At 50.5% G+C, this 27,453-nt stretch overlaps 1 protein-coding gene across 3 annotated transcripts; it reads right to left on the bottom strand.

Moving 5' to 3' along the window:
• Positions 1–302: 302 nt before the first annotated feature.
• Positions 303–26,041, bottom strand: LOC122369023. Of its 3 annotated transcripts, XM_043343382.1 has the most exons (13): positions 25,979–26,041; positions 25,309–25,365; positions 25,037–25,170; positions 15,294–15,386; positions 8,684–8,833; positions 7,877–8,020; positions 6,864–7,159; positions 6,228–6,366; positions 5,835–5,959; positions 5,429–5,528; positions 4,862–4,962; positions 3,860–3,982; positions 303–2,721 (listed from the first exon to the last, which is right to left on the bottom strand). In XM_043343382.1, exons 4-13 carry the CDS (start codon positions 15,379–15,381, stop codon positions 1,450–1,452), a joined length of 2,538 nt encoding a protein of 845 aa, XP_043199317.1. In that variant the 5' UTR covers positions 15,382–15,386; positions 25,037–25,170; positions 25,309–25,365; positions 25,979–26,041; the 3' UTR covers positions 303–1,449. The 3 variants fall into 3 exon arrangements, with proteins under 3 accessions (XP_043199317.1, XP_043199316.1, XP_043199318.1); XM_043343381.1 differs by lacking the exon at positions 25,309–25,365; XM_043343383.1 differs by lacking the exons at positions 25,309–25,365; positions 25,979–26,041 and adding an exon at positions 25,734–25,825.
• Positions 26,042–27,453: the final 1,412 nt, after the last annotated feature.

Here is a 27,453-nt window from a genome sequence, read left to right as displayed (position 1 = left end):
TGAGCTCGACTGCCTATGTTGACGGTTTCTCATCACAGCACCACAGATAAGCCTCTGACGTCTGGTGCATTTTGAACAGTAATCGGGTGCGGAACAAACCTAACATCTCGCAAGAAGCAAGCTATGCCGCGGCACCCGGTTCCGATTGTCCAGTCTACATTGCCTACATTTGGCTAGTCTGAAACGAAGTCATTTAATAACAGCAAATGCTTGAGTCATCACAGCCCGAGCCATACCCGAGTATCGATCTCGATGAGTATCAGTGCTGACTGCGAAAACCAGTCACTTCTAGAAGACAGAGCGGCAGTTTCGGTGTTTATTGTTTCGTTCAGCCGGGCCGACCCTCGGCACAGCCCACACTGAACTCATGTTCTTTGTTCCGCTACAGTTCGGGTACAGAAAGACAGCCAAACCCCTCCCACAACAGCAGTTCCTGGTTCAAACGTCCACATTGCTTAGTAGACGGGGAGAGGGGTCACGGAAAGACAAGTGCTCGGCGACTAGGCGGTATCATATTCTACAAATGCAGTCAAACATGCATGACATATTATCTCTGGTAATAGCGACTACACACAGATGAAATGGTACGACTGTGTAGCCAGTCTCCGTGAAGTGCTTATTTCTATTGTCAGAAACGCCCCCTATCTTAGCCCAAGCGCTGTGGGTTGGAAGCATGCAAGCGAATCAGCGCAATATTATGCGCCCTAAACCATAACACAACTATTGGAGTCGGAACGCAACCGGTAGTAAGAACAGTTAAAAAAAGTCCTAAAAACCGTTCAAACGGCATGCATGTGTCCAGTTGCCCGAAATAGTGGGTAGAAGCTCTTAAAACGACTTACATGTAGAACTTATCTAGAGTAACCTAGCAAACTGACTACTGCTTACCAGCATTACCAACGCAGTTACCACCCAACGTCTGGATATCTACGACTTTCAGCAAACTTTACCAGCATACAAAACACGGCACACCACACGATATTCGCTAATGCTAAACACAAGCCAGTACCTAAGCTTATCGATGAAACAATTGCAAGTCGTAATTTTTAGGCGGAACGAATTTTATGTTCAGAAACACCAAGAAGACTTGTCGGATTCACGAAATGTAACTGTACCTGAATTATCTTTTAGCTTATCTGCCGTACAATAACCTGGAAGGTGCCAACTCAAGCTTAAACCATCTTACGTAACAGAAAGAAGGCCAAGAGACAACCCAAAACATGACAACCTGTATCAGATCGCGTCAGACTCTATCGTTAAAGTGGCATTAACACTAAACTCAAGCTAGCCTAGCACCGTATCAATCACATCCATTTCCATCAATACCACATCCACCTTCTTCAAGAGACCAGTATAGTTAGGTACACATTAAAAAATGACTTATAAGTCGCAGGACGACCCTAAGTTAGCGCAGTACGCTCTCACACAGTCCTCGTATTCACCTGAGCGCTAGTATTTCTGTCCGCGCTCGCGAAACTCGTGCCGATTACGGCCTCCAAAGTGCTTCCAGTGATTCTCCCGCACCTTGCGGTCGATCTTGACCGCGTGGCGGTGCACCGTTTTCTGTATTCTATCGTGAAACCGGGCGCTGGCCGCCATGTGCCGGGCCAGCCGCGCCGCGTGGTCTTCATAATCGTCATCGTCGTCATCATCATCGTCGTCGCGGTCATCATCGTCATCTGCGGCGCTCCACTCGTGGCGCTGCTGCTGCTCGTGACGCCATCCTCCGTCCGTGCGCGGCGCCTCCTCGCCGCGGCGGCCGGCGCGCTCCTGGCGCCATCTCTGGTCGACCGGCGGCACCGGCGCCTCCTCGCCGCGCCGCTGGCGGAGCTGCTGGCGCGCCTGAGCCCGCTCCAGCAGCCAGCTAGCGCCGTGGAACGCGCCGCGCATTTCAGCGCGCGACTTACCGCGCTCCATCTGCCAGTTGTCGGCGGCGTCCTCCCCGCGCGCGTGCTGCCGATGGCGCGAGCGGCGCGCGTAGTAGGCCGCCACGGACGGGTCGGAGGCGTTGGGCGGCGGACCGGCGGGTCGCTCCGGCTCACCGGCCGCCTCCTGATTCGGTTCCGGCCGCTGCTCCGCCTCGCGGGCGGCCACCTTGCCCTCCCAGTTGCGGCGGATCTCTTGCCAGCGCGCGTCCAGCTTGGCCACCACCTTATCCACCTTCCTGCCCAGTTTTCCTGCCACTTTCTCCATCCTCCCGCCACCCACGTCGTCATCCTGCATCATGTCCTCTCCAAACTGCTGCACCTTGTGCATCGCCTTCAGCAGGGTCTTCTCCACCTTGGCCAGCGTCTTACCGGCCATCTGGACGTACTTGCTGGCGGGCTCTGCACGACTGAAGTCGCTCGCCTCCTGCCACAGACTCCAGAGTCGGTGACGGGCCTCCTGGAGAGGTACGCTACCCGGAGCTGGGCGCCAGCTGAGTAGAGCGGCCAGCAGACCCTCGTCCGCAGACGAGTCGTCGTCCATAGAGTCAGAGGCCGAGCCGGCGGAGCCATAGTCAGAGTCGGCGGAGTCGGGGTCAGAGTCGGAGAAGGTGGTGAAGGACGCCTCGGAGTCGTCGTTGGAGTAGGCTGAGTCAGCAGAGTCGATAGAGTCGGCCTGGTAGGCGGCCGGCGCCAGAAACTCGGGCGAGTCGCCGGCAGAGTCAGAGTCGGAGTCGATAGCGCGCTCTGACTCGGTGATGGTTGGCTGTCCTGCAGAAGGTGCCGGATCATCCTCCTGAAAACAGCACAGTGGCATGGTGTCAACAGGCGCTCGCAGAACTGAAAGTAAGTATTATTAAGTACCTTGGCCAACATGATCGCAACGCAAAGTTTTTCCCTGGCTCCAGTGCGCCACAATAGGTACGGAATCTGAGAGTTTAGCTGACCTCATCTGTAGAACCAAAGCTAGCTTGTGGTACCGTACCCGGTTTTGGTGCCCTGCCTTCTTTGTGGTTCCGGCCGCAGGTAACTCGTCTGGTATATACCGGGTGGCCCATAAAAAACGTTCCGAACTTTGGAGTCCTATATCTCAAATTCGAGTGCGAATAACGAGCCAAAATTTTCATCAAGTCTGCGTCACTTCTTTGCGCATTGGTATACCAAATTATAACACTGTACCATCATTTTCAAGCCAGCAATCTTATGTTGAATTAAGTAAGACATTTTTGCTTTTTTTGCCGTTGTTGAACGGTAGTACCTACCTAATGATTGGCTTAGACGTACCATGTTAGAAAAAAGAAATAGAAAAATAGAACACGTGAATGATACCAGCACGTGTGTTGTTATTTTTAATATTTTTGTCCCACTTATGTGCCAAATATCCAAATACTAAGCAAAAATTGTGTTAATGGATGCCATTCGTTTCAACACAAGTCCTGTTTCGAGGAGAAGGAGTGGCACGGTGCATGGGATAAGGAAAAAAGCTAGAGGGAAAGTGTCACCCTGAGGCCTGAACCATCAATGAGACTAGTGCCAGTAGCAGTCATGGCTGCAGGCCGTGGTGCCGTGATGGAAGTGGCCCGTTCACTGACATTTTTAGTAAACATCTGAGCAAAAAAGTGATTTTTACATGGCATGCTAGAAACACGAGCCGTTTAAAAAGTAACTAACCGAATAACATAAATATCACACCATTTACTGAAAATATATGCCGCATTGATTATTGGAAGTTTCAATGTTGTATCTTTATCACTTTCTGAGAAATATTGATTTAAAATTGGGAACGTTTTTTTCTGGGCCACCCGGTATAACATATCTGGCCTGGTGCACCGTACACTGTGAGCTGTACCAGCTGCTCTGTGATACCGAACGGCGGCTGAGGTACCGTACCTGATCTGCGACTTATGCACAGGGTTTGATAGTACGCTATTTACCTGATCTGTGATACCGGCCGGCGGCTGCAGGTAGCGCGTCCGTCGCAGCTCCCTGGCCAGCTCGCCATTCTCGGTGACCAACTGGTTGATCTTGTCCCGGTGCCGCCGCAGCACATAGCCGTCCTGCCGTCAAAGGAAGAAACAACAGTGGAAGTGTTAAAGTCATAGCAGAGACAATGACCAACTGGTTGATCTTGTCCCGGTGCCGCCGCAGCACATAGCCGTCCTGCCGTCACGGGAAGAAACAACAGTGGTGTTAAAGTCATAGAATAGCAGAGACAATGACCAGCTGGTTGATCTTGTCCCGGTGCCGCCGCAGCACATACCCGTCCTGCCGTCACGGGAGGAAACAACAGTGGTGTTAAAGTCATAGTATAGCAGAGACAATGACCAGCTGGTTGATCTTGTCCCGGTGCCGCCGCAGCACATAGCCGTCCTGCCGCCACGGGAGGAAACAACAGTGGTGTTAAAGCCATAGAATAGCAGAGACAATGACCAGCTGGTTGATCTTGTCCCGGTGCCGCCGCAGCACATAGCCGTCCTGCCGTCACAGTAAAAACCGCAGTAGTGTTAAAGTCATACAATAGCAGAGACAATGACCAGCTGGTTGATTTTGTCCCGGTGCCGCCGCAGCACATAGCCGTCCTGCCGTCACATAAAGAAACCACAGTGGTGTTAAAGTCATAGAATAGCAGAGACAATGACCAGCTGGTTGATCTTGTCCCGGTGCCGCCGCAGCACATAGCCGTCCTGCCGTCACAGGAAGAAACCACAGTGGTGTTAAAGCCATAGTATAGCAGAGACAATGACCAGCTGGTTGATCTTGTCCCGGTGCCGCCGCAGCACATAGCCGTCCTGCCGTCACGGGAAGAAACAACGGCGGTTTGAGCCGGGACGCAGCATGATATATCACACGTATAATAATTGAAACGTATATCAGACACAATAGTCTCTATGGCGTCAAATTACAACGCACAGAGCCCCGCGCCACTGAAGGCTCACCTGTGAGGAGGTTCCGTAGCGCATTTTGGCGATGTTGGCCTTCAGCTCGTCGTTCTCCATCCTCAGCTGGTTCACCTGGTCCCGGAGGCGGGCGTAGCCGGCTGGAAAATATGTCACAGGTCACGCTCATAGGCCACGCGCGAGGGTCACATTAACTACAGGTCACATAAGTGGTCACTCAGTTCACACTGGCCGGCCGGTCATCGGTCAAAATCACACACAGTCAGTCATAGGTCGCTGCCACATCGGGATAGTCCCACCCTCTGGCTGCAGTGAGAGCTACCTTCTGCTGCACCGCAACTCTACTGTGGTGCCAATGCTCAGTGAGACTGGTTAATGGAACGCCCTTTGCGCCGTTCTGTTCGGTGGGACTGGTGGATAACTGGTGGGTACACTGGTGGTTGGTGCTAGTGGTGGGTGGGACACAACCCTACCTTCCGAGCAGTACGAGCCGCCCTCTGCGCCGCTCTGTGGTGGGGTTGGTGGGACTAACGGGTTGGATTGGTGGGTGGGACTGGTGGGTGGGACTGGTGGTTGGTACTGGTGGTGGGTGGGACACAACCCTACCTTCAGAGCAGTGCGAGCCGCCCTCTGCGCCGCTCTGTTCCTCCTCGCCGTGCAGTTGTTGTAGCAGCGCCTCGTTTTCAGTCAACAGCTCCTTGATCCACTGCGGAACGAACGACATGAGGGAATTATTATTGGCCACTCCACTTTATACACTTTCACTTTACAATCAAAACCATGAATGCTCACGGTATCCAGCTCGTCCAAGTGAGGTAGGCATATCACATTGATGAGCTACGAATATTCATATTCACTACAAATGAACAAAAAACACAACTATAAAATCAGCTTGACTGACTTGTTTTGTACTGCATTCTCGAGAGAAAAAAGGCACAGTAATGCTGTAATGATTTCATTCATTCGCCCAACCGACCACTCTCCCCGGTTATTAAAAGACCACCAGTCCTACCTTGTTGTCCAGATCCTGGTCGTCCTCTGTGGTCATGCAGGTCATCAGGTCGTCCCGCAGCACGTCCAGCTTCTCGTCCAGCGTGTGGACGATCTCCTCCGTCATCTCGTGGTGGTGGAGCCACCCTGCCGCCGTGGGGAGGTCTCGTGTTACGCGAGGAAGGGCAGACAGAGGGTTGGCTTGAGGGTAGGGAAGGGAGCGGCAAGTAACGTAATACGTCGACAAACCACTGCAGTACCTAATTACTGACAAACATTATTGTGCAATGAAGAACTGATTCAGATGAGCTTTGTGAGCAATGTATCAATACACAATAACCCGACCTGCATGCACCCGACTACGACCTGCCACTCCCCAGTCTTGACCAACTTCCGGGCGGCTGGTCCCACTGACCGAGAAAGTGTCCCACTCCGAGTCCGAGCACGCAGGTGACGCACAGCACCAACACCACCGTCAGCAGGTGGTTCACCGTGTTGTTCCGCTGGTGCACGTACTGGCGCAGCCGGCCGGCGTCCGCCTCGTCCAGCACCATCTGTCGGCCGAAATAGCAACTATCAGTGCTGTACCGCAGCGTTCGTATTGTACAGCACCATCTGTCGGCCGAAATTGGAACTATCAGACGACGACGCCTGACTACTACAGGGCAATGCAAGGCACTGAGCAAAGTTATTGTCGTAGTTTCATCGCTGAATTAGTAACGAGGTGATTCAGTCACTTACGTTCAGAACCTTTGATTCGAAGCTTTACATTTTCACCGTTAAGGCGTTAGCCATAGACACGGAACGGAAAACCAACACAAATCAGACCACCGGCCCTCCCTCACTGTCTTTCATACTTGAGAGGAGATACAGAGCCCCCTACCTGCACATGACCTGAGCTGTCAGGGATAAATTTATGCTTCTTCTCCTATCTTTAGCACCGACCTGAGCTGTCCAAGGACACCGACCACTTTCTTCCCTTCTCCTATCTCTACCCTGATCAGTGACCAATAACACGTCACTATCGCCTCTCGCCTCCCTCCCTGTTCACCTGATCAGTGAGCGTCGACAGGTCGGTGTCGTCCGCCCAGCGGTCTCGGTCGCTGTCGGCCGGCACCGGCTGGACTGTCTGTCGGTGCGGCAGCGGCCCAGTCTCTGGTCCCTCCTTCTGGTCCTCACACTGACCCTCCCCCTGGTCTCTGGTCTGGTCTTTGGTCTGGTCTCGGTCCACGCCCCGGTCCTCGACGCTGTTCTGGGCGGCTCCCCGGCCGCGGCGCTGTCTCAGCACCGTCTCGGCAGGCAGGGCGCCCATCACCCGGACGGTCTCACTGCTGGAATCTTCTGAGACTGGGGGCAGAGGGCGGCGTATCAGAAATGTGTTATAAATGTGACAGGGAGATGGCAGCGAAGTATCGAGCAGGTTTCGAGCGAGGTGTCAGAAGCGTCGGAATCAATGACAGGTCAGAACAGTATCAATGAGGCATAAGGGAGACGTCAGGAAGGGTCGATGCCAGGGCTGCGGAGTCGGAGTCGGAGTCGGAGTCGGAGTCGGTCGGAGTCGACAGTTGTGACCGGAGTCGGAGTCGGAGTCGGAGTCGATATTGGAAACCCCAGCCGGAGTCGGAGTCGGAGTCACCGAAAATCTGTCGACTCCGCAGCCCTGCCAGGTGTGCGGAGTCGGAGTCGGTAGTTGGAGTCGATCGGAGTCGACATTTCTGCCCGGAGTCGGAGTCGGAGTCGGAGTTGTTGGTTTTTGAAAGCCAGAGTCGGAGTCGGAGTCGGAGTCGCCGTAAATCCATCGACTCCGCAGCCCTGGTCGATGCACCAGGTAGGCATTGCCAAGGCATACGGTATGTGTCAGAGAAGGAGCGAGTTTTTAGGTTAAGCCGTAATTTAACAATGATAGTTGAATAGTATAATATAACTTTCATCGCAATCCAGAGACATGTCAAAAGGAAGGAATACAGTTATCGTCGCGAGTGGGCTACTTTGTATGAAACACTTTCCTTTCCGTAAACACAACATGCATTCCCCCTAAAAAAAAAAAAACTAAGAGTCACTTACCATCCACGGTGAGGTCCATGGGATCGTCCTCAAAGTAGACATCGTCGGTGTGCTCGGCAGGGATCACCTCAATATCCGAGCCCTCCTCAACCCTGGCGGTCGATGGAGGAGCGGCGCCGGAGGTCTCCGCACCAGCAGAGACATCTGTGGGGTGAAAATGGAACTATAGGCTCTGGTCGGCGGTAGAGCGCGACAGGCTCGATAGTCGAGAAATACACACACAAACACCGAGCATTCGAGAAGGTAGCTTTCTAGCGTGGTTCTACATAGTTCTACATACTCAGCTGAGAATTATTAAATGAAAAATCGCATTCAATCTTAGTTCGCCACGCCGGCCCAAGCCTCATTTTTCACCTCGTCATGCGACCAGTGACACCTGCCCGTGTCGACGAAATTTCTCAAAGCTCACACGAGCCCGGTGACTGACACAAAGAGACAGACCACCGGTTCTCACGCCAGTCAGGTCAAAATCGGGAGCCGTGTAAGCCAACTACCTGCCGGCACGCCAAAGGCTTCCGCGAACGTCTCTTTGCAGTGTCAGCAAGCACGGAAAAAGCCCGGGCGCTCAAAAGTTAGGGAAAGGCAGCGGCAGCAGCTCAGTGCCAGTTAGAACATTTAGGCAGTCTGGCAGTCAGGTCACGTCAGGTGCCTTAGCGTGCTGGATGTGTAAATCAATAAATAAATCGCTGCTGAACCATGAATCGACCGGGTCAAAATTCAATCACGACTGACTGCTCATGACTGACGGGTCACGAGTGATGACTCACGACTGATGAGCGACGACTCACGAGTCTGACTCTGACTCACCGGTGCGCTCCACAACCGTCTTAGCCGACTCTCCGCTGGAGTCCATGGGCGAGCCGGGTGGCTCAGAGTCCGCTCCCGCCGGGGCCGGGGCGGGGGCGGGGGCGGGGGCGGACGGCTCGCCCCCGGCCGTCGCCAGGCTATCCTCCCCCTCTGTGGGTCAGACAAAGAACACAAACGGGTCAGACGGCTGGGATGGTAGTGTGGGGTTGAATGGGGTGCATGGAAGGAAAGGCAGATGCCAACAGGCAACAACGCTGGGTGTCTGACATTTAACTTAATTATAATCGCTGCATGCCTCTCACTATATTCGAAATCGAGCACCCTAGCCCAAGCCTACAAAGTGAATAATGCGAAATTCTTTTCGCGCAAATATCCGATTACGTTCGCCGTGCGCTGTTCCATTTAGTTCTAAAACATCTATCACAGCATATGACAATGCATTATCCGAATATTCTGGCCCAAACAACAAAAAGGCTCACTGTGTAAGGGTGGAAATAGGAAAAAAATCATGCCACAATTATCTGCCAGAGTGACGATGCGATACTGTGATAACTATCCGTCGCTAGATGGCGTTCCGATTCGTTTCACCACACTGGTAACGCCCCTCGCCTCCGGCTGACACCACACGCACCGGTTCAGCCACCAACAGCACCAATGGACGGGTGGGCAGCGGACCAGCCGACCTTGATCGGTAGCTGGAGCAGGCCGAGCGGGCAGCCGGGGTAGGCTGAAGCCTGAGAGCCAGTATACCTACGCTAGCCAGGAACCAGGGCAGTCAGTACCTACTGACTGGCAGGGGCAGAGGCAGCAGTAGCGGCGCACCGGGGAGGGGTATGGATTCGTGTCCGGGAGAGGGAGAGGGGGCGTGTCTGGTTACTTGAACCCGAGCCGATCCTAAGCCAGAGTCGTGTGTCCAAACGATGTCAACAAACACTGCGCTCTGCATCGCGCTGCAACATCCCAAAGATGACCAGTTTCTCGGCAGTTTTCAACAACATCCGTCCGCGCCGTTACATGCACCCTGCGACCTCCTGGGCTCCGCCCCTCCACTGACCCTTCCCCTCCTCCCACCGCCCCCTCCCCGCCAGTGGCCGCCTGCAGGCTCGTCGTGGCTCGCCCCGAGTCGCAGCCGCTGCCCGCTCGATATCGAGCTACTGCGGACAGTCGGACCGAGCAGCTGCAGTGAGGTCGGCCGGCCGCACCCAGTACCCGCCCACCGCCCTAGGGGGTTAGTGGCAGACGAGACGGCTGCCGCCCGTCCGTTCAGAGTTCACAGGCGTTCAGGGCCCAATGGCCAACGTCTCATTCCAGTGTCCTCAAGGTTCACCGCCTACCGATCAAGTTCACTGTCTACCGTCAAACATCCAACGTCTACCACCCAACGTTCGTCGTTCTTTGTCCAATATCTACCGGGTTATTCAGAATAAAGGCACACATTTGTTTTCTTCATAGAAGTGCAACAGCAAAAATACTGCATGCGCACGTGCTTATTTTTTACTTATCAATAAATGCTATTTTGTTTTGACTGGTCAGTGAAATGTGTTGAAGATGCTGCCATTCACACCAGACCAAAGAACACAACTCGTCAAATTCTACCTGGAAACAAAATCAGTCGTTCTCACCCAGCGCAAATGGAAGAAGTGTTTCCAGGCAAGAAAAGCACCCTCTCGGAAGGCCATCCTGAGCCTGACCGAGAAGTTCTTGGCAACTGGGAGCCTAGAAAACAACAAAAAGGGCAGATGCGGGGCTAAGCGTACTAAACGGACCCCAGCAACCGCCCAAAAGGCACGACAAATTTTGACTTCAGCCCCCAAAACGTCCCTAAAGCAGCTCAGCCAACAGCTGCGTTGTAGCTACAGCACCGCACAACGAATTGCGCGCACTGACTTGAAGTTGCGTCCGTACAAGATAAGTATCCATCAGAAACTTCGTGACTGTGATGAAAAAAGTCGCAAACGCTACTGTGCTTGGTTTAGCAGGAAATGCCACACTTCAAGTCGGTTCATCGAGAACATCTGGTTTTCAGATGAAGCGCACTTTCATTTGGACGGGCGTGTTAACAGCCAAAATTACCGCTACTGGGGTACTGAAGCACCAAGTGAGGTAGCAGAGAGGCCGTTGCACAGTAAAAAATGCACGGCTTGGTGCGCGATCAGTGCGCAGGGCATTTCCGGCCCCATTTGGGTGGAAGATAGCGATGGTAACGCCGCAACAGTCAACGCGGCGCGGTACCGCAAGATCCTGCAAAGATTTTGGAATGGTCTGCGCACTCGCTATCGCCACGCACCGGACCGGCTGAATGTACAGTGGTTCCAGCAAGATGGTGCGCCACCACACCGTGCAACAGAGACCAAGGCCTGGCTCCAGGACCATTTCCAGGACCGCCTGATTGCAAAGGGGGTCGGCATCGAGTGGCCCCTCACTCTCCGGATTTAATGCCACCGGATTTCTTTCTTTGGGGTCATCTGAAGTCGGAAGTTTACAAAAATGGACCCAAGACCATCGTCGAACTCAAGAAAGCCGTGGAACAAGCGGTGAGACGAATCCCTGTCGCAACATGCCGCGCCGTAATGGAAAGCGCTCGTAAAAGAGCTGAGCTGTGCCTTCGCGAAAACGGTGGTCACCTGGAACAAGTACTATAGATGGTCAGCTGTAGTTCTCTGACGTCAGCCGCTGATATCCAGCAAAATAGCATTGATTTGCGAATGTTTTGGTGCCTGTTTTACCAGTATGCGATAAAAAATACAGGCTTGAGACAAAAAACAAATGTGTTCCTTTATTCTGAATGACCCTGTACCGTCCACCGTCCATCGTCAACCATTCAGGGCCCACCATCCACCGTTCACTATCCATCCATCATCAACCATTCAGCGTTCATCATCCACCGTCTACCGCCCACTTTTACCCCCGCTCTCCACAGCTACCAACCACAGCTGGTTAGTAGTCAAAAGCCAGTCAATTGAGCCGACCGAGCCCATCCTGTCACACTGGCGTTGGTGGCGGACGGTAGAGCTGTCAGCCGTTATTGGATAAAGGGCAGAGGTATTGTCACTGTAGCCCGCACTCGGACGGTGGCGCAGGCTGAGTTCTAAGTTCAGAGTATGAGGTACGCTACGGAACTGATTTCGTAATTCGGCCGGATATAAAGATATGGAATTTCGTCACAGACTCATGTTAATATGTTGTCGGAGCATAGTAGAAATGAGGAAATAATCGCTCCCCGGCAGAAGCTATCAATATCAGGAATGCTTGAGGTATGTTTCGAAAAAAATTGTGGTAGGAAGATGCGACTCCCTAAAAAAATTCGATACCCTCCCTCTCTAAAGAATTATAGACACCACGAGGCACGAATATCAAGCTTAGCTCATGACAATACACACTACACACGGCAGCACCACCTTTTACTGACAGCCCGACAGCGCAAACTCCCGACAATCTCAGTGGACGTCGCAATAACGGCCGCTCCTAATCAAAACAAAGACCTGTCCTGCAGAGTGCATCCGCACCATTGCGACCAAGCTACCGCGCAAATGAGACCGGTGTGAGACGGGCTTACAGCTGCGAGCCGAGGTGGGAACCGGCCTCACCTGTCCTCTCCTAAAACAGCTCCCTTGGTAGTGTATTACCACGGAATATATAGTCTACGACATGGAATGGACAGGAGCTTCGATTAGCATTGCCACGTGTGTAACCAAAAATCAAGGATTTTGCCGGATGAATATCCGGAGATCCGGAGGATGCGGATGAATTTCTTTCCACGTGGGTTTACATTTTCATATATTTTCTTAAAATTTCATACATTTTTTCTTAACAATCGTCGAATGATTCGCGTTCAAGGGCCAAGTTGTGACTGTGACTTTGAAATGGTAACCGTATATTTTATTGGAAACTTTTAGCACACATTGTTACGGGAGCGTTTATACATATTCATTGCATTACAGTTTTAACATTGGTCTAAAATTAAATAAAATTCGATGAAATTTATCTAAAATTTGATGAAGATGAGGAAGTGCGAGCACTCGCGCTCTACTTTCAGGGTCCCAGGACTATATATGGCCCTGGTCCCAGGGCGTATCGGTTCCTACAAAAACGATACGTCCTTCCCCATCCTCGAACTCTGCGGAGGAAGATGGAAAAATACAGATGCGACCTGGCTTTCATGACACTATCTTGGCTCTCATAAAAGAGAAGTTCGCCGGAACAAGTGCCAAGGACAAGCTGTGCATCATTTCGTTCGACGAAATGCAGCTGAAACCAAGGTTGGCCTACCAGCGGGGTGATGACGTCATCGAGGGCTTCACTGATCATGGCTCTCTCTGCCGCGCCAATGCCTGCGCCGACCACGCCTTGGTCATGATGGTGCGGGGCGTCAGTGTCACCAAACGCGGGAAACAGCCCATCGGTTTCTTTCTGAGTTCCGGAACGACCAAGGCCGTTGTGCAGCAGCAGCTGTTAACACGGTGTGTCCAACGTGTAACAACAGCGGGATTCACTGTGCTAGCTACAACTTGTGACATGTCAAAGAACAACCAGGCGATCTACAGACTGCTCGGAGCTGCGGAAACCGGCTTGTTCACCGTGGACGGGCACGAGGTTGCTGCTCTGTATGACGTGCCTCACATCTTCAAATGCATACGAAATGCATTAATGAAATACGATATTGAAGTAGACGGTGAAGTAGCCTCTTGGAGTCATTTAGAAACACTCTACGCACTGGAATGCGCTTCTTCCCCACGGGCTGCTCCAAAACTAAGCCAGAAACACAACAGGCCAAACAGCTTTGAAAAATGAAAGTCAGCTATGCCCTACAGGTGATGAGCCGGACAGTAGCAGCAGCAATCACATTGCATGCGACCCACGGCAAGCTCCCGCGCACTGCACTCCCGACTGCTACTCTCCTGCTGCGCCTCAACGACCTGCTCGATGTGCTAAACTCTTCCGCCCGGTTCGACCCCTGCTCAAAGCGACGCGCGATATCCAGCCTCCATCCAGCAACGGCGGGAGAACACATGCAGTTTCTTCAGGAGAGCGACGCCTGGCTGCAGCGGTGGACGGTCGGTGGCGGCGCCAGCATCGACTCCATTCGAGGACTGCGACAAACGATATAAAAGGCGTGGTGAAAATCTGAGACTTGTGTCAGGCTGCTGGGTGCACGTTCCTGTGCACTCGCCGCTTAAACCAAGATCCAAGCTACTGAAAATGAAAGAGTTTATCTCGGCAAAAATATATATTAGGCACATACACGGTGCCTGTGTACCTACTTATAATGAAGAAACATTATGACAACGTTTGAAACGTTTAACACAACCCCTCCTCTAAATGCATTCATGAAACGTGAGTGGGCGAATAAAGGCAACTAGTTTTAACTGTAACAAAAAAGCACTTCTGGGCACGTAAATGGGGTAAATGTGGTAAAATGTGGTAAAATTCACCACCCCATATCGCCTCTACCGGAAACCCGTTTTAACCCCCGAAGGACATTGGCAATAGAGCAGGATCGTTCATGTTTATCAAAACAGCCGGCAACTTTCTATCGCAGCGAAAGGTTGGCTAGGACGAGAGTCATTGCTTTCACTGACTATGACAAACCTACTCGAACGGATTTTCACCTTAGGAAGTTACCAAACGAATGTTGAAAAATACATCAGCACCATGAAAAAAACCTTACCCACCATGCTCAGCAACGCCGCCTCCCGCCGGCGTCCACCGGAAAAGGGCGGCAAACGAGCGACGTTTAAATTGTCAGAAGTGATTCCAGACAGCAACACCTGATTATAATAAAATGCACCTTCTCATATTGCCCCGGTACCCCGTTATGCCCCACCTTCCCCTATTAGTTATAGGTCTGGCAACTATACTTTCATCCTCGTAAAGGAAGTAACCACAGCGAATCCGCACGACTAAATCATCAGGGTCGCCAAAAACTCGGCAGTTACAGGAAATCTCGATCCTGTCCATTCCATGTCGTAGACTATATATTCCGTGATTACCAGCTGCCAGCCAGACGTTCCGACATACCTGTACCGGCTCCTCATTCCGGTCTTGAGTTACGGCGGCCAGCAAGGTCGGCTTTGTTTCAGTGGCGGATATTCCGCAGGTATGAGGTAAAGGGTGGACCGATTGTCGGTTATTGCCGGTTGGGAGCCGGTATTTACCAAGTGTTTCATATTCGAGCACGATATTGCATAAGTCGCATCACGGACCATCGTTTGTTTACAAACAAACCACAAGGACGCACAACAAATCTTAGCAATTTTGAGCGTAGCAGCCTCGCAGGTGTTTTTTGAACCCGACAGCTACATAAGGATTCCTAGCGTCCAAAAACACAACCGGCACGTGAGTCCCTCCTCCGGTCACCCAGTGGCAGCGCTTCCTCGGTCAAGGTCACTCAGCCCCATCCACCCATCCTCGGTTACCCAGTCCACGTCACAGTCACACACCATGGTCTCGCCTCGGGTCACGCAAAACTACCAACCATCAATCACAATCCCTCTTGTGTCACTGATTTCCCCGAACCGGGTCCCCACTGACCCCCCTCCCCCTCCCACACACTTCGGTCACTCACAACTACGCATCGGGTCGCCCACCATTCACTCCTCTCATCACTTACCGCTGATGTGATCATCGTCGTTAAGTATCACCCAGCTGGCCGACGAGCCGTCGTCGGAGTCGGAACCGTTCCTCTCCCCGTCATCCATAGTTTCTGGCGACAGACAGAAAACAAGTCAGTCGTCCGCTCGACGCTGGAGAGGGGAGGAATCAGCTGACTACAGGCGGGAGGGGGGGGGGGGCAGAGCAGCTCACTGAGCACAATGGAGCTCAATGTATGTCGCGCCGTGCCGCCGTCGAGTCCAATCCAGTTGTCCCGTCACGGACAACTATTGCAATAGACCATGAGCGGCCCCACAGCGGCTCGAACCAGCGGCTTAGCAGCGAGGGGTGACGCAAAACGACGTGTCTCGACTCTGGCGCTCGGTCGAGTGATTCAGGAGATACCGACTGGGCCGGTGCACCGGACTAAGGGCGGCGTTCTGCTCCGCCCAGAACCGCCGGCGGCCGGCGCAGGGAGACGTGGCCCGGGACCAGTGGTCAGCAGGGGAGAGATGGCGAGGTGATGAAAAGACACGTGCAATGCGTCGGTTGGTTAGAGACGTGGCTAGGATTCGTTAATTCCAAGTAGGCGGCGTTCGTGCGGGGTTTAATGTAAGTCCGACCTAAGCTAGACACATCATGTAAGCTGTTAGCTGTGAGGCCAAGACAAACTATCCAGCTTCAAAATCGGCATTGTGTGCATTCACTGCACAGCATCTAGGCTTGCCAGCACAACACAGGTTGCACAATAGCCAATCGCTGACAAATGCTGTTTTGCAATCAGATCCGAAGACTGCCGTTGCAATTTGCAAATATTGACAGAAGGTAGCACATAAATGTGTTTACAATGCTCTGAACCAAATACCGCTGTTGTAAGTAAGAAATGACTGGTATGGCGGTTTTCCTGCTATCGTTGAGTGCTGGGCACTCGGCCTCCTCGACACACAAAAACACTGAAGTGCTGCCCTATCGCTATCGTTACTACGCTACGTTACTACGAATTACGATTACCATATCACATCGCGTTCAAAGGCTAAAACAACAGCCCGCCTGTCCGTTGTCCGTCCGTTTGCGTGTTCGACCCTCCGTGCGCCAACCCGGGTCCCCAGTATATTGAGCGTGTGCCACCTGCCCCGGCAGCAGCTGCTCTACCACCCGATATGGACAGATGGCCGTGATAGCGAGCAAATGTCACCAACGGCGGCGCTCAAGCACGGCGCATGATAATGGAAATCCAGGCAAACTTGCACATTTGATCGGTGGTACGCATGATACTCAAAGCACGGCTTACCCGCACAATTTGATACGGTGGCAATGTTAGAGTGAGTTTGCGAAATCGGTGGATCCGCGGAGTCCCTAGGGAATCCACGGAGTCCCTAGTGGCTCCGCGGATGAACATCAAGTCTAGTATATTCGCGGATAAACGGGCGGGGATCCGCGGATGAACAAGACTCTTCAGGATAACCGCGAACTCCCTGAAGAGTTGACGAGATCCGCGAACCACCCGGGGAATCCGCGGAGTAACGATTCATTCTAGTGAGTTTGCGAAGTTCCTATGCGTTTCGTGCAGCTATCTTATGACAAAAATGCAAGGCATATTGGATAGATCGTCTGCGACTTAACCCTCACCCGTATTGGTGTTTTCCCAGTTGCTGTTGGAATTCACCGAGTAGGTACCGATTCATTCTAGTGAGTTCGTGAATTATTCTTTCATCTCGCTTAGACGTCGCTCGCAAATATTAATATGCAATTAAATAATGGACGGTAAGCCATTTTTGGCGTGGTTGAACTTCTGCGACCAGTCTGCTTACTTTTCTCCCAACCATTAATGGAAAGCTGGAAAGGCTACCGCGCATCTGAGCGATCATGTGAATGTATGGAAGTATGTATGCATAACAGTAATGCTCACTCTTCTCCAGGGACGAAGCTTCCCGTACAGTTGGTGGGGCAGTTGCCCCCCCCCCCCCCCCCCCAACTTGCCCTTTTACCACAGCCGACCTGACTCGACCGGTCAGCACCGCGCCTACAGACGCTCCAGCCCGGCGCCACAGTATCTATTCTGGGGAACATTTGGACTGGAGGGGCAATGGCAATGCTGAACTTCGATACAAGAACCCAACACGTACATATCAACCCGCCTTTGAATATAGTTATTTGACCCAAGTTGACCGTAATTGGCTGAAGCCATTGCGTACTTGCAAACAAACTAATGAAAACTTAATCACGCATTGGCATTAATTGAGGTTGTTGGCTGTTGCGTCTCAAAGGCGATTAAAAAGACAGGATGTCCCCTATGCTATTTGGAATCGACCTGGAATGTCAACCAAATGCCAATTGGCCTGGGGCCGTATGGTTTGGGTATTATTGGCTTCTTCTATGTAACCACGGAAAGCAAGCTACTTTTTTTCCGCGAAAGGTTTAGCTCGATCAGGGGCCGCACGGCAAGGGTTCCAACGGAACCCTCCCCCGCGGACCCCTCCTCCCGCACACGGTAGCGTCCGAGAAAATAATAATACGGGCGAGGGTTAGCCCTCGCCCCGTTGGGGGAGGCAATTTGCCACCCCCCTATGGTTTATACTGAATGCCAAATTTTTAGTTCCTTCCCGGGCATCAATTTGACATCTTCACACAAAATTTCAAGCTTACGTCACCTTAGGTCAGGAGTTATTGAGGTCAAACTGAGGTCATGTTCGAGCAAAAATGACCAAAAAACATGAAATCTTGAAACCATCACAAAAGCTACGGTTACCAAGCAATTTCAAAGTTCTTTATGTGGTTGTGTAGAAATAAAACGGCGCTAAAAAACTGTTATCTCAGATTTTTAAAATTGTGGGATTTTAACCCCCCCCCCCCCCAAAAAAAAAACTTAGTCTTTTTTAGAAAAACGCAAAATTATCCCAAAATTTTACGAAAAAAAAACGGAATATGTATGATAGTCCGTGCGCTCTTCTATCTCCATACCAAATTTTAGATCGATATCTCCTTTTTTGGCCAAGCTATGCGAAAAAACTGTTCAAAATTGATGACGTCAATTTTTTTAAACTCAATTTTTAGCAATTCTAGACCACGTAGCGCAAAACAAAGACCACCATTAGGCTCCCCGTGACGAGCTGCATCGAATCGATTACCATTTAATAAAATCAATTTGACCTAATTTGACCTGACCTTGACCTGAACTTCACCAGAACATAACCTTAACTGGCCCCAAAGGCTGCCTGACCCACATAGTCGCATTTGTCATGTAAAATGGACCATAAAACATGCATCATATGATATTTTCATATTCTGACCCTCAGTGACCTGACCTGGCATCAGTGACCTCAACTAGCAAAATATGTGTTTAACGAACAATTCCCATCGATGATTTTCAATGACATGCATTTTACTCGATTTTACAACACATTTCTTGAAATGCCTGTAAACGGTGAAAATTCGACATTTGACCTGACCTCACTCGCTTTGACCTAGGTCAATGAAATTGGGTCACAAGGTAGTTCTCCGCCGTGGCTACCCAACACTGTTTGCGGCTTGTTGCTATGTTGCGTGGTTCTCGAGATCTTAGGGGGAGGGGGCCAAAATGCCCCCCCCCCCCCACAACAGGGCGCGTTGCTCCGGCAGACCCCAACGGGGCGCGGGTTAAGTCGCAGATGATCTACCCAATGCATTCTAGTCTAGGTAGCTGCACGAAACGCATAGGAACTTCGCAAACTCACTAGAATGAATCGTTACTCCGCGGATTCCCCGGGTGGTTCGCGGATCTCGTCAACTCTTCAGGGAGTTCGCGGTTATCCTGAAGAGTCTTGTTCATCCGCGGATCCCCGCCCGTTTATCCGCGAATATACTAGACTTGATGTTCATCCGCGGAGCCACTAGGGACTTCGCGGATACCCTAGGAAATCCGCGGATCCACAGATTTCGCAAACTCACTCTAACAGCAACACTTCACCGCCTGGGGCCATGCGTAAGGGTGTGCGTGCACGGCTGCATACGGCATGCGTGTGTGTGCGCGTGCGCATAGTGCGTACTTACGTGACACGTCTATGAGAGGGAATACGCCTTATCAACCAACTCTTTGGTGCCCCTCACCAGGAAAAAGTTGCCGACTGCAAGGCTGTATAAGAGACCAGCTGGACCCAGTTGTGTCGCTTGTCGTTATTGACGCTACAGTGCACTGTTTGGTCGGACTGTTTGGACGATTTAGTAGGGTAGTGTGGGGTAATTTGAACATATTTTTACGTCTTCTCCGTTGTACCAAATTCCAGTTCAACCCTGGATGAAGAAAAACTGCTTCAGTAGCGCAAGTGTCACTTGCTTTCACCATGCAAGCCTCATTTTTGGACGAGCCGAGCATACCTTGAATAGCATAGCCTCACTTCTCCACCAAGTCACGGTGTGTTCAAATTGCCCCACCGTGGGGTAATTTGAACATACTGCCTTTACCTGTCATAAAAAACGATAGTCTCGCCAGCACCGATGTTGTTTGACCCATAAACAAATAGGCAGAACAACTCTAAACATACCTTCACTTAAAAAATCAACACAACAGCAAAAATAACAGTTGCAGAGTATCAATATCTGCACGCTGCACACCGGTCAGTTGACAGAATTCGCCCCTCTTCAATTAACAGAACGTCTATCATTTTTGTTCGATAAAAACTCTCCCAACCCTACTACATCTGTTAAAGTGGTACCAATCGAAGCCTGGACATTTGGAGTTCAGATTTTGTCCAATGTCCAATTCGGATTTGGTTGGACAAAGGTAGCAGACTGGACAACATTGGATGATGGCTTGCTACACTTCAGCGCTTTTTATAAAGTAATCGTGCATAGCATTGATTGGCGAATGGAAAGCTTGTTAAGCTCTCAATATAATGAACACTTTTCGGCTGGTAAAATTACATGATAAGCAATATAAATGACGGTTTTGAGTGTTGATAGCTGCATAATCTTGGGACATATTTGGACAAATAGTTGACTTTAACATTTTTGGACGGAAAATCAACAAAAATGCCGGACATTAGACGGATATTAGACGTAAATTTTCTAAAACTGGCATCACTTATCTGCTACTGCCTTGGGTCGAAAATATTGGCAAAAAACTGGGAGCGCTGTTTTTTCGGAGCTATCCCTGTCTTCATTCAAATTCTCACACTATGTTCAAATTACCCCACGCTAAAAGTTATTTTGCCATTTTAAAAAACAGGGTTCAAAAGGAAATTTCTTGGATTGAAGGCACTGATTAGGTCATCATACAACAAAAGCCGTTGCGTATTAGGCGCTAGCAATGCAAGATTTTGCGCTGCAGTGAAGTTGCAATGACGTGTTGTTAGGCGTTTTTCCTTGCAAAATTGATTTTTTACACTGTGCGTCAACATCTTCATTCCCTGAAACTTTAAACCCCGTTCATATGATAGCCCTTTTAGTTACGATAATTTCTCTCATTGGTCTTATTGTCATGCCACTTATGGATTTTCCGTAATTTTCTGTTATTCACACTATGTTCAAATTGCCCCACATGTTCAAATTAACGGGTGGTCAGTATGAAACTGGACAAAGTTTGAATTGTTACTGTGTCGAAAGTTTTCAAGCGAAAGCAACGAAAATCGCGTTACCGTGCCATTATCTTGTTGTGATCACGCTCGCCCTAATGGATGTGCGACACTGGACCTCTGCCATCCTCCAAGCGCACGCGCGCTGGCAGCCCCGCTATTGTCTTTCGCGGCACCTCCGGGTCGATTTGACGGGTGGCCTGCTGGATTATCCGCTTCTATTGTGCGTCTCAGCTGACCTGCCACCTTCCCTTATACACTTTCCGTTTGATGAGCCCCCACAGATCCTTAATTGGCTAAATCTGAGGGGTACATGGCGGGTTCATGTCACGTGCTATTTCGGGCACCCCAGCCTCCTCAAGAAGTTTCGTGTTCTAGCGCGCGTACTGTGACTGTTGCAAGGTCGGAACCTGACAGAGCATCATGCTCTGTGTTCTGAGACTCAAAAAGTGGCAATAACACGCCATTCAAACACTTTTCATAGCACAGTTCGCCCTTCACATTGCCTGTGCTCGGCAAGAAACTGGACGCGTGAGCCCCTCGGACTCATGGCAAGCCAGACGGGCATCTCGGGTGGATGCTTGCTATCAGGTCGAAAGCGAAGGTGCGATCCACATGTGGAATAGTGTCTCCACCAGCTGAGGTGTAAAATTCGGCAATGGAAGGCATTTGGCTGCCACTGCAGGTGAAATAAGATGCATCGTCCATATGCACCTCCATGTTTTTGCTACCCTGCATTGGACCCTGTGACAGACGGCGCAGGCGGGTTTTCTGCGTACGAAATTGTGCCTCCGTCACCTTTATCCTACTTTTGTACCTGATTCCTGCTTGTTGACGCATTAATTGCTCATATGTTTTGAAGATTCCAAAACGTATTCCCAAAGATCACAAGGAGAGCCCCAACTGTTCGGTGACGGCGCCGGATTGTTTCTTCCGGTACTGAATGAGCCTTTTCTTGGTGATCTTGCCGTCCCCACCATGCAAAACATCTGCAAGTCCTCAGAATGTATCGATGATCACATATTTTTAAGATCTGGTTACACCCTATGGCGGAATGTGACGCATAATGGTAACATTTTTTTAATTTGTGTTATTTTCACAAACTTGCGCGAACAGGTCCCGGAACGCTTGCTGACTTACCGACGCAATGTTTTCTTATCGTTAATAGCAGAAAGTTGAAATCTAAGCTGGTAATGTAGAATAACTGGAAGTATGCACCTGCCAAAAATAATTAAAATCTGTCCATAATTGGAGATGCTATGCTTAATCAAATTTTGTCCAGTTTCATACTGACCACCCGTTACCCCACCCTACCCTAGGCTGCAGTTGGTGCAGAGGCTCCATCGCTAGACAGTTTCCTTCAAACCATTAACGTCGCTGACAGGCATTGTCCAACATTCCACTGCGGTCCTCAGACAATGGAATGGATTGAGTACGTGTCGCATGGGACACAACATAGGCTTCGAGCGACGGGGCTGTGTTCAGCGCTCACGTCATTTTGCAACAATAGGTGAAGATAGTAAAACATGAGCTTATAGAATTTCGATCGTCATGCTTTTAAGCTTTCCCAAGCATCTTTACGTCACTTATTCCACATTTTTTGCAGGAATCAGGTCATCGTAATCGTTACAAATATTCCCTGAGGACGAGAGTAGGACATACAAAGCAGTACATGATGTCAATTGGAGCTCACATGATGTTGCTTGAAAACGCACTGTTACAGAACACCCACTGTTGAATACATGAGTAAAACCAGTATAACGCCTTATGGGGCGACTAACGGAGCGAGCGAGAGGGTGGGCCTTGCACGTGCGAAATTTCGAGGGGGTACCTCCAACTGACTTGTGCACGGCACCCTACTAACCGGTCTCTAGCGATGTGCCAAATTTGAGCACAATCGGCCCAGCCGTTCTCGAGATCTGGAAGCGGCACCCTGCACGTGCGCACGTGCAAAATGGGTCCCAACTGACTTGTGCACGGCACCCTACTAACTGGTCCCTAACCGTGTACCAAATTTGAGCGCCATCGGTCCAGCCGTTCTCGAGATCTGGAAACGACCCCTGCACGTGCGCACGTGCAGCAGCACCCCAGCCCTAACACATGCAGATGAATTATCTGATGGAGACCTAACTGTGTACCGAGTTTCAATTCAATCGGCCCAGCCGTTGTGCCGTTATTGAGGTTGCAATTTTGGGGTTCTTAAAAAATGTCCAACTTTACCACGCGCCACGTGCGGTGGTTGGCAAGAACGCATGGTGGCCATCACACCACAGAACTTTTACGTCCAAGTGACATTCAGTAAAGAAGACCGCTGGTCAATCGGATGTCCCGTTCCTAAGATTAGCTTAGCTTTAGCTTTAAGATTAGCTTTAAGATTAGCTTTTGAAGAGCGTCCCCACGGCCGGCCGGCCGGCCGGCCGGCCGCTCATACTCAGAAATTTCCGTTATTCTACGTAAGACTCCGCTCGCTTCGCTCGCTCCGTAACCAATGATATTTTAATGCATAAATAGCGCTCCAATGAACCTGTAGGCAATCGCATCCCATTGAAGTTTAAACACTCTTTGAAGTTTGAACGATGTAACCATCCAACGCTATGCAAATAATTTCAAACAAAGGAACCCACACGTTATAAGATCATTTTTACCAGCATCCAGCCGGGATCCTCCCCCTCTCCGCAAAGCCAGCTGGACGGACGAATTCAGGGCCACTCTCACCCAAACACCGGCGCATCACAAGGCCAGCTCACCCGCCGTCAGCTCACACGCGTTCCGTGCATCTGTACCGGCCAGCGGCATGGACAGCTGCGTCCTTGGCGCGGGCCACCGTCGGACGGGGGGGGGGGCTCACGTGGGTGGGGCGGGGGGGGGGGGAGGGCAGAGGCGCAGATGCCCGCTGGCTGGGTGTCGGTAACGCGCCATTCAGAGACCTTTATCTCTGCCTCAGCCGTGCGCCGATGTTGAAAGAATGCCATGTTGTTCAAACTTCAACGCAGTTGTGAACAATCCGGGACTGGATGAAATATCATTGACCGGTTGCGGCGATGACAAAGTGTTGTCTTCAAGTGGGACATAATTGCCCACTGGGGATACAACAACCGATTGAACTACGTTGAAAAAGGGCCGGTAACACGTAAACGTTGGCAGACCCGTCAGCAGGGCATATTTTAAGGCACTTACTGCGTCCCATTTTGGGACGCAGCCCCCTCGCCTTGGGACGTAGCCCCTGCTGATTTGACCCACTGCGTCCCTGCCCTGTCCGGTTCCCTGACCTGTGCCCTGCTGTCTGCCCTGACCTGTACCCGGCCTTCCCTCTAAAATTTCCTGTGCCATGCCCTGCAACCAGCTGCCATGCCCTACTTTCTGCCCTCCTCAGTGCCCTGTACTCTGTTCCTTGGCCTGTTGTGCCCTTAGTCGTAGCACGTGCCCTCTGCTCAACTTTGGGACGCAGTAAAAATTTGTTAAAATATGCCCTGGACCCGTGAAAACCCAAAGTTGTATGATGACATTGGGTAATCATGAGTTATCACTAATCAGAGTCTATAGCCACTTTCGAAACAGAGCCAATGCGAAATTCGAAATCATCTGGCGGAAAGACTTGAACGTGTTAAATGTCTAACCATAGCAGCCAGCAAGTCCCGATTTTCCGACACTTGGGTGATTGAACTAACCTGGAATGCCTAACAATGACCAAAGACCTTAACACTGAGAATTATTGGCTTCCTCTCGGCATGGGCACTGGGCAGCACGCTCGTTTCTTCCTTCCTTCGTTCCTTCCAAGGCTCTAGCTCGATCGATCAGCTGGGCCGAAAGGCTGGGGGTTACGATCGATTCCCCCTTCTATGCGTTATCGGCTGTGAAAACGCCAACACAGCCGTGGGACAGTGATTGCGGCAGAACAAGACGTTCAGCCATGCCGACACCGCTCAACTTTGAATGATAAACTCCCCTCGCCACCGTATAGTCCGCAGTGGTCTCGGCGGCCCGCGTTACAAACTGCTTAGAGGGGCCTTCCGGCAGTGGTTTGGCTTCATATCAATGAAGTTTGTGGCAGGTAGACTTCTCTCTCACCAGCCGGCATAGACCATCCTCCAGTACTCAGGAGTTTTGATGCGGCATCACCTAAGCATAATCATTCTTATCCATGGCCTGCTACAATGCTGTACGCAATTAACAAATTTGTTACACAATAGGCAAAACAATCTGAATGACTTACTTGAAGGAGGACCAGTCTTCTCTGATGCCAAGTTTGTTCAAATAGTATGATAGTATCACTTCTTCTTGAATCCTTTTCCAGATAGTTCCTATCTGCTTAAAGCTCACACCTCGATGTGTTTACCTTGAATGTGTCTGTAACAAAATATACATGAGAATAATAATCAGTGAGGACAAACAATGGGAAAAATCAGCACCATTAGTACACATGCTTAAACACATGAAAGCAGCAGTGTTATTAGCTAACTTGATTATCATTAAATCAGTGCTTACCTACTAAATGCTATCCTGTCGCTGTCAATTGTCATGGCAAAGTGTCCATTAATGGGCCTGAAAAGTGAAAGGGACCATAGTTGGCCTTTTTACGTCCTGTAGATGCACAGAGAAATTGATTTCTGATCACAATTACTAATACAATGCAATATATTTTTAATACAAATATAAATTGATTTCATTGTTTACCACAATAGCTGCATATGAGATAATGCAATAAAATGATCACATTTCAACCTTTTCACTTAGCTCAACAAAACTGGACACAATGTTACATTTTATAACAATGAAACATTTCAAATCTATAATCAACTCCATGACTCCATAACTATAACAAAGATACCTACCTACGCACATAACCATCAAGTTCTGCCGATACAATTTTGGTGCATCAAGAAAGCCATAGTATAATAAACACCATTTACAATAGATTTTATGGTCTTTTATGCCGTGATGTGAGCAATTATCAATGAAGAAGACACACCAAACAATATCAAAATCGAGCTTGAGACTGAGATGTTATTTACAGATCCTTCAAGAACAAGATTGAGTGAGTGAGACTACATCTGCATCTGCATTTCAATACAAACGAAATACAACAGCAACATCGCCAACACATTATGAATAAATACTGAAAAAGAAGCACGGAGAAAATAAATAAGAGTCATACCTTTGGCTTTGTTCGCCCACGTCCCCTGTCGAAAACGAAACTGAAGTTCTGTGGAAGCCCAGTGTTTACAATCAATGGCTCAAGGTCACCGTGTTCAGGCGATCTGCGCGCCACCTAGTGATGATTAAGATCTACTCTGCTTCTGATTGCTTCCGACGAGGGCGCTCGAGTTCGGAGCACATTAAGGTACTGAAGTCACGGACAATGGAAATTGGAAGAGGCCTATATGTGGCCTTGGGAAAAGGGCAAAATACTGAATAAAGGGCGCACCCAAGTCCTGAGTGGTGTCTGAATGAGTACAGGCCAGTCAGGGAGGAAAATCACTTTTGACTGAAAAATATGAGATTGAACTTGCACGTAGCCCACAAATATAGGTAATGTTGATGTCCGATCCAGCCGGGCTCAAAACGATCAAGTTCAAATATGGGGTCACCGTTCCGTGCTTCTATCCTCAGGATACAGAAATCCTTCTCCTCCACGCCGCAACCCCCTCCGGGCTGGACAGGCAACTTTATCTCATGCGGGCTGCTCCCTTGGAGCGGCACCGCTGCTCCTGAGGGAGCGCACCCCGTAGCCGGGTGCAGTGAGTGCCTTGGGGCTGGGTGGCCTGTCCTCTGGACGGGCTCAGCCCCGGCGACTCACTAGGGTGCCTGCCCAGTCCAATGTCTCCCCCTAATTCCTATCATCCTTCCGGCTCTGCAATGGTCTTGTCAGACCGAAAGAGCCTAACCCAACAAAACAAACAAACAATATGGGGTCACTCGCCACTTGCTGGTTTTTGAGGGCCCACGCTAGTCTGAAAAGGACTTTACATCTCATACCAGCCTTTGATGAATCATAATGTTCTGCTTCTCGGCCTATGGCGGTACAGACCCACGAACCCACGTACTACAACGCACTACGTGGATCTCAAGTCTTGAGCCCGTGCCCCGTCTCTTCCGTCCCTTGGGACCATTTCAGGGCCTTGGGTTCAGACTAGTTCAGAGGACAAGGTAACTGAGTCGGTCATCAGCCGGTGAACCGCCGTATAAACTGAGCCTATCCCAGTGGACCAAGCAGTGTCCGGGCGGCTGGAGAGCTGCCGTCCAAAGGCAAAACCCATTATGTTACATTGACCTGTGACCTAACATAATGGTTTTTGCCACTGGCCAAGTCTTAGGCCACCCAGCCGCTCAACCGGCCACACACCCTCCGCCGATCGTCTGGTAACTGGTTAGTGGTTAGGTAGTTAGTCCGGTTCGGTTCAGGGCCCTGTTTCACCGGTGATAGCAGCACGCTGCTTTTACACGTGTCAAATTGGGTTTCCATGGAAACATCAACAGGCCTATTGCTCCAACACTACCGCAAATGTGACGTCAGCTCGCGCAATTTGATAGCAGCGTGGTAGCAGCGTCCCGTGAAACACCGCCCAGGAAAGTATGATCCAAGGATGGAGATTGGACGGTCTGGAGGAACGTAACTAAACTATGGAGGAC

Source organism: Amphibalanus amphitrite, unplaced genomic scaffold (genome assembly GCF_019059575.1).
Source record: "Amphibalanus amphitrite isolate SeventyFive unplaced genomic scaffold, NRLGWU_Aamphi_draft 000999F_arrow, whole genome shotgun sequence".
Classification (NCBI taxonomy): domain Eukaryota; kingdom Metazoa; phylum Arthropoda; class Thecostraca; order Balanomorpha; family Balanidae; genus Amphibalanus; species Amphibalanus amphitrite.
Note: the sequence above shows the minus strand (reverse complement) of the source record. Positions and strands in the feature narration are given on the sequence as shown.

Bases quoted from the DNA above. Each gene is read 5' to 3' on its own strand.
- LOC122369023 (XM_043343382.1), bottom strand. From the start codon at position 15,381: ATGGATGACGGGGAGAGGAACGGTTCCGACTCCGACGACGGCTCGTCG. The intron at 7,160-7,876 runs GTAAGTGACTCT...CTCTGCCCCCAG, and splicing joins CATGGACCTCACCGTGGATG to TCTCAGAAGATTCCAGCAGT. The intron at 2,722-3,859 runs GTAAATAGCGTA...TGCTGTTTTCAG, and splicing joins CGGCCGGTATCACAGATCAG to GAGGATGATCCGGCACCTTC.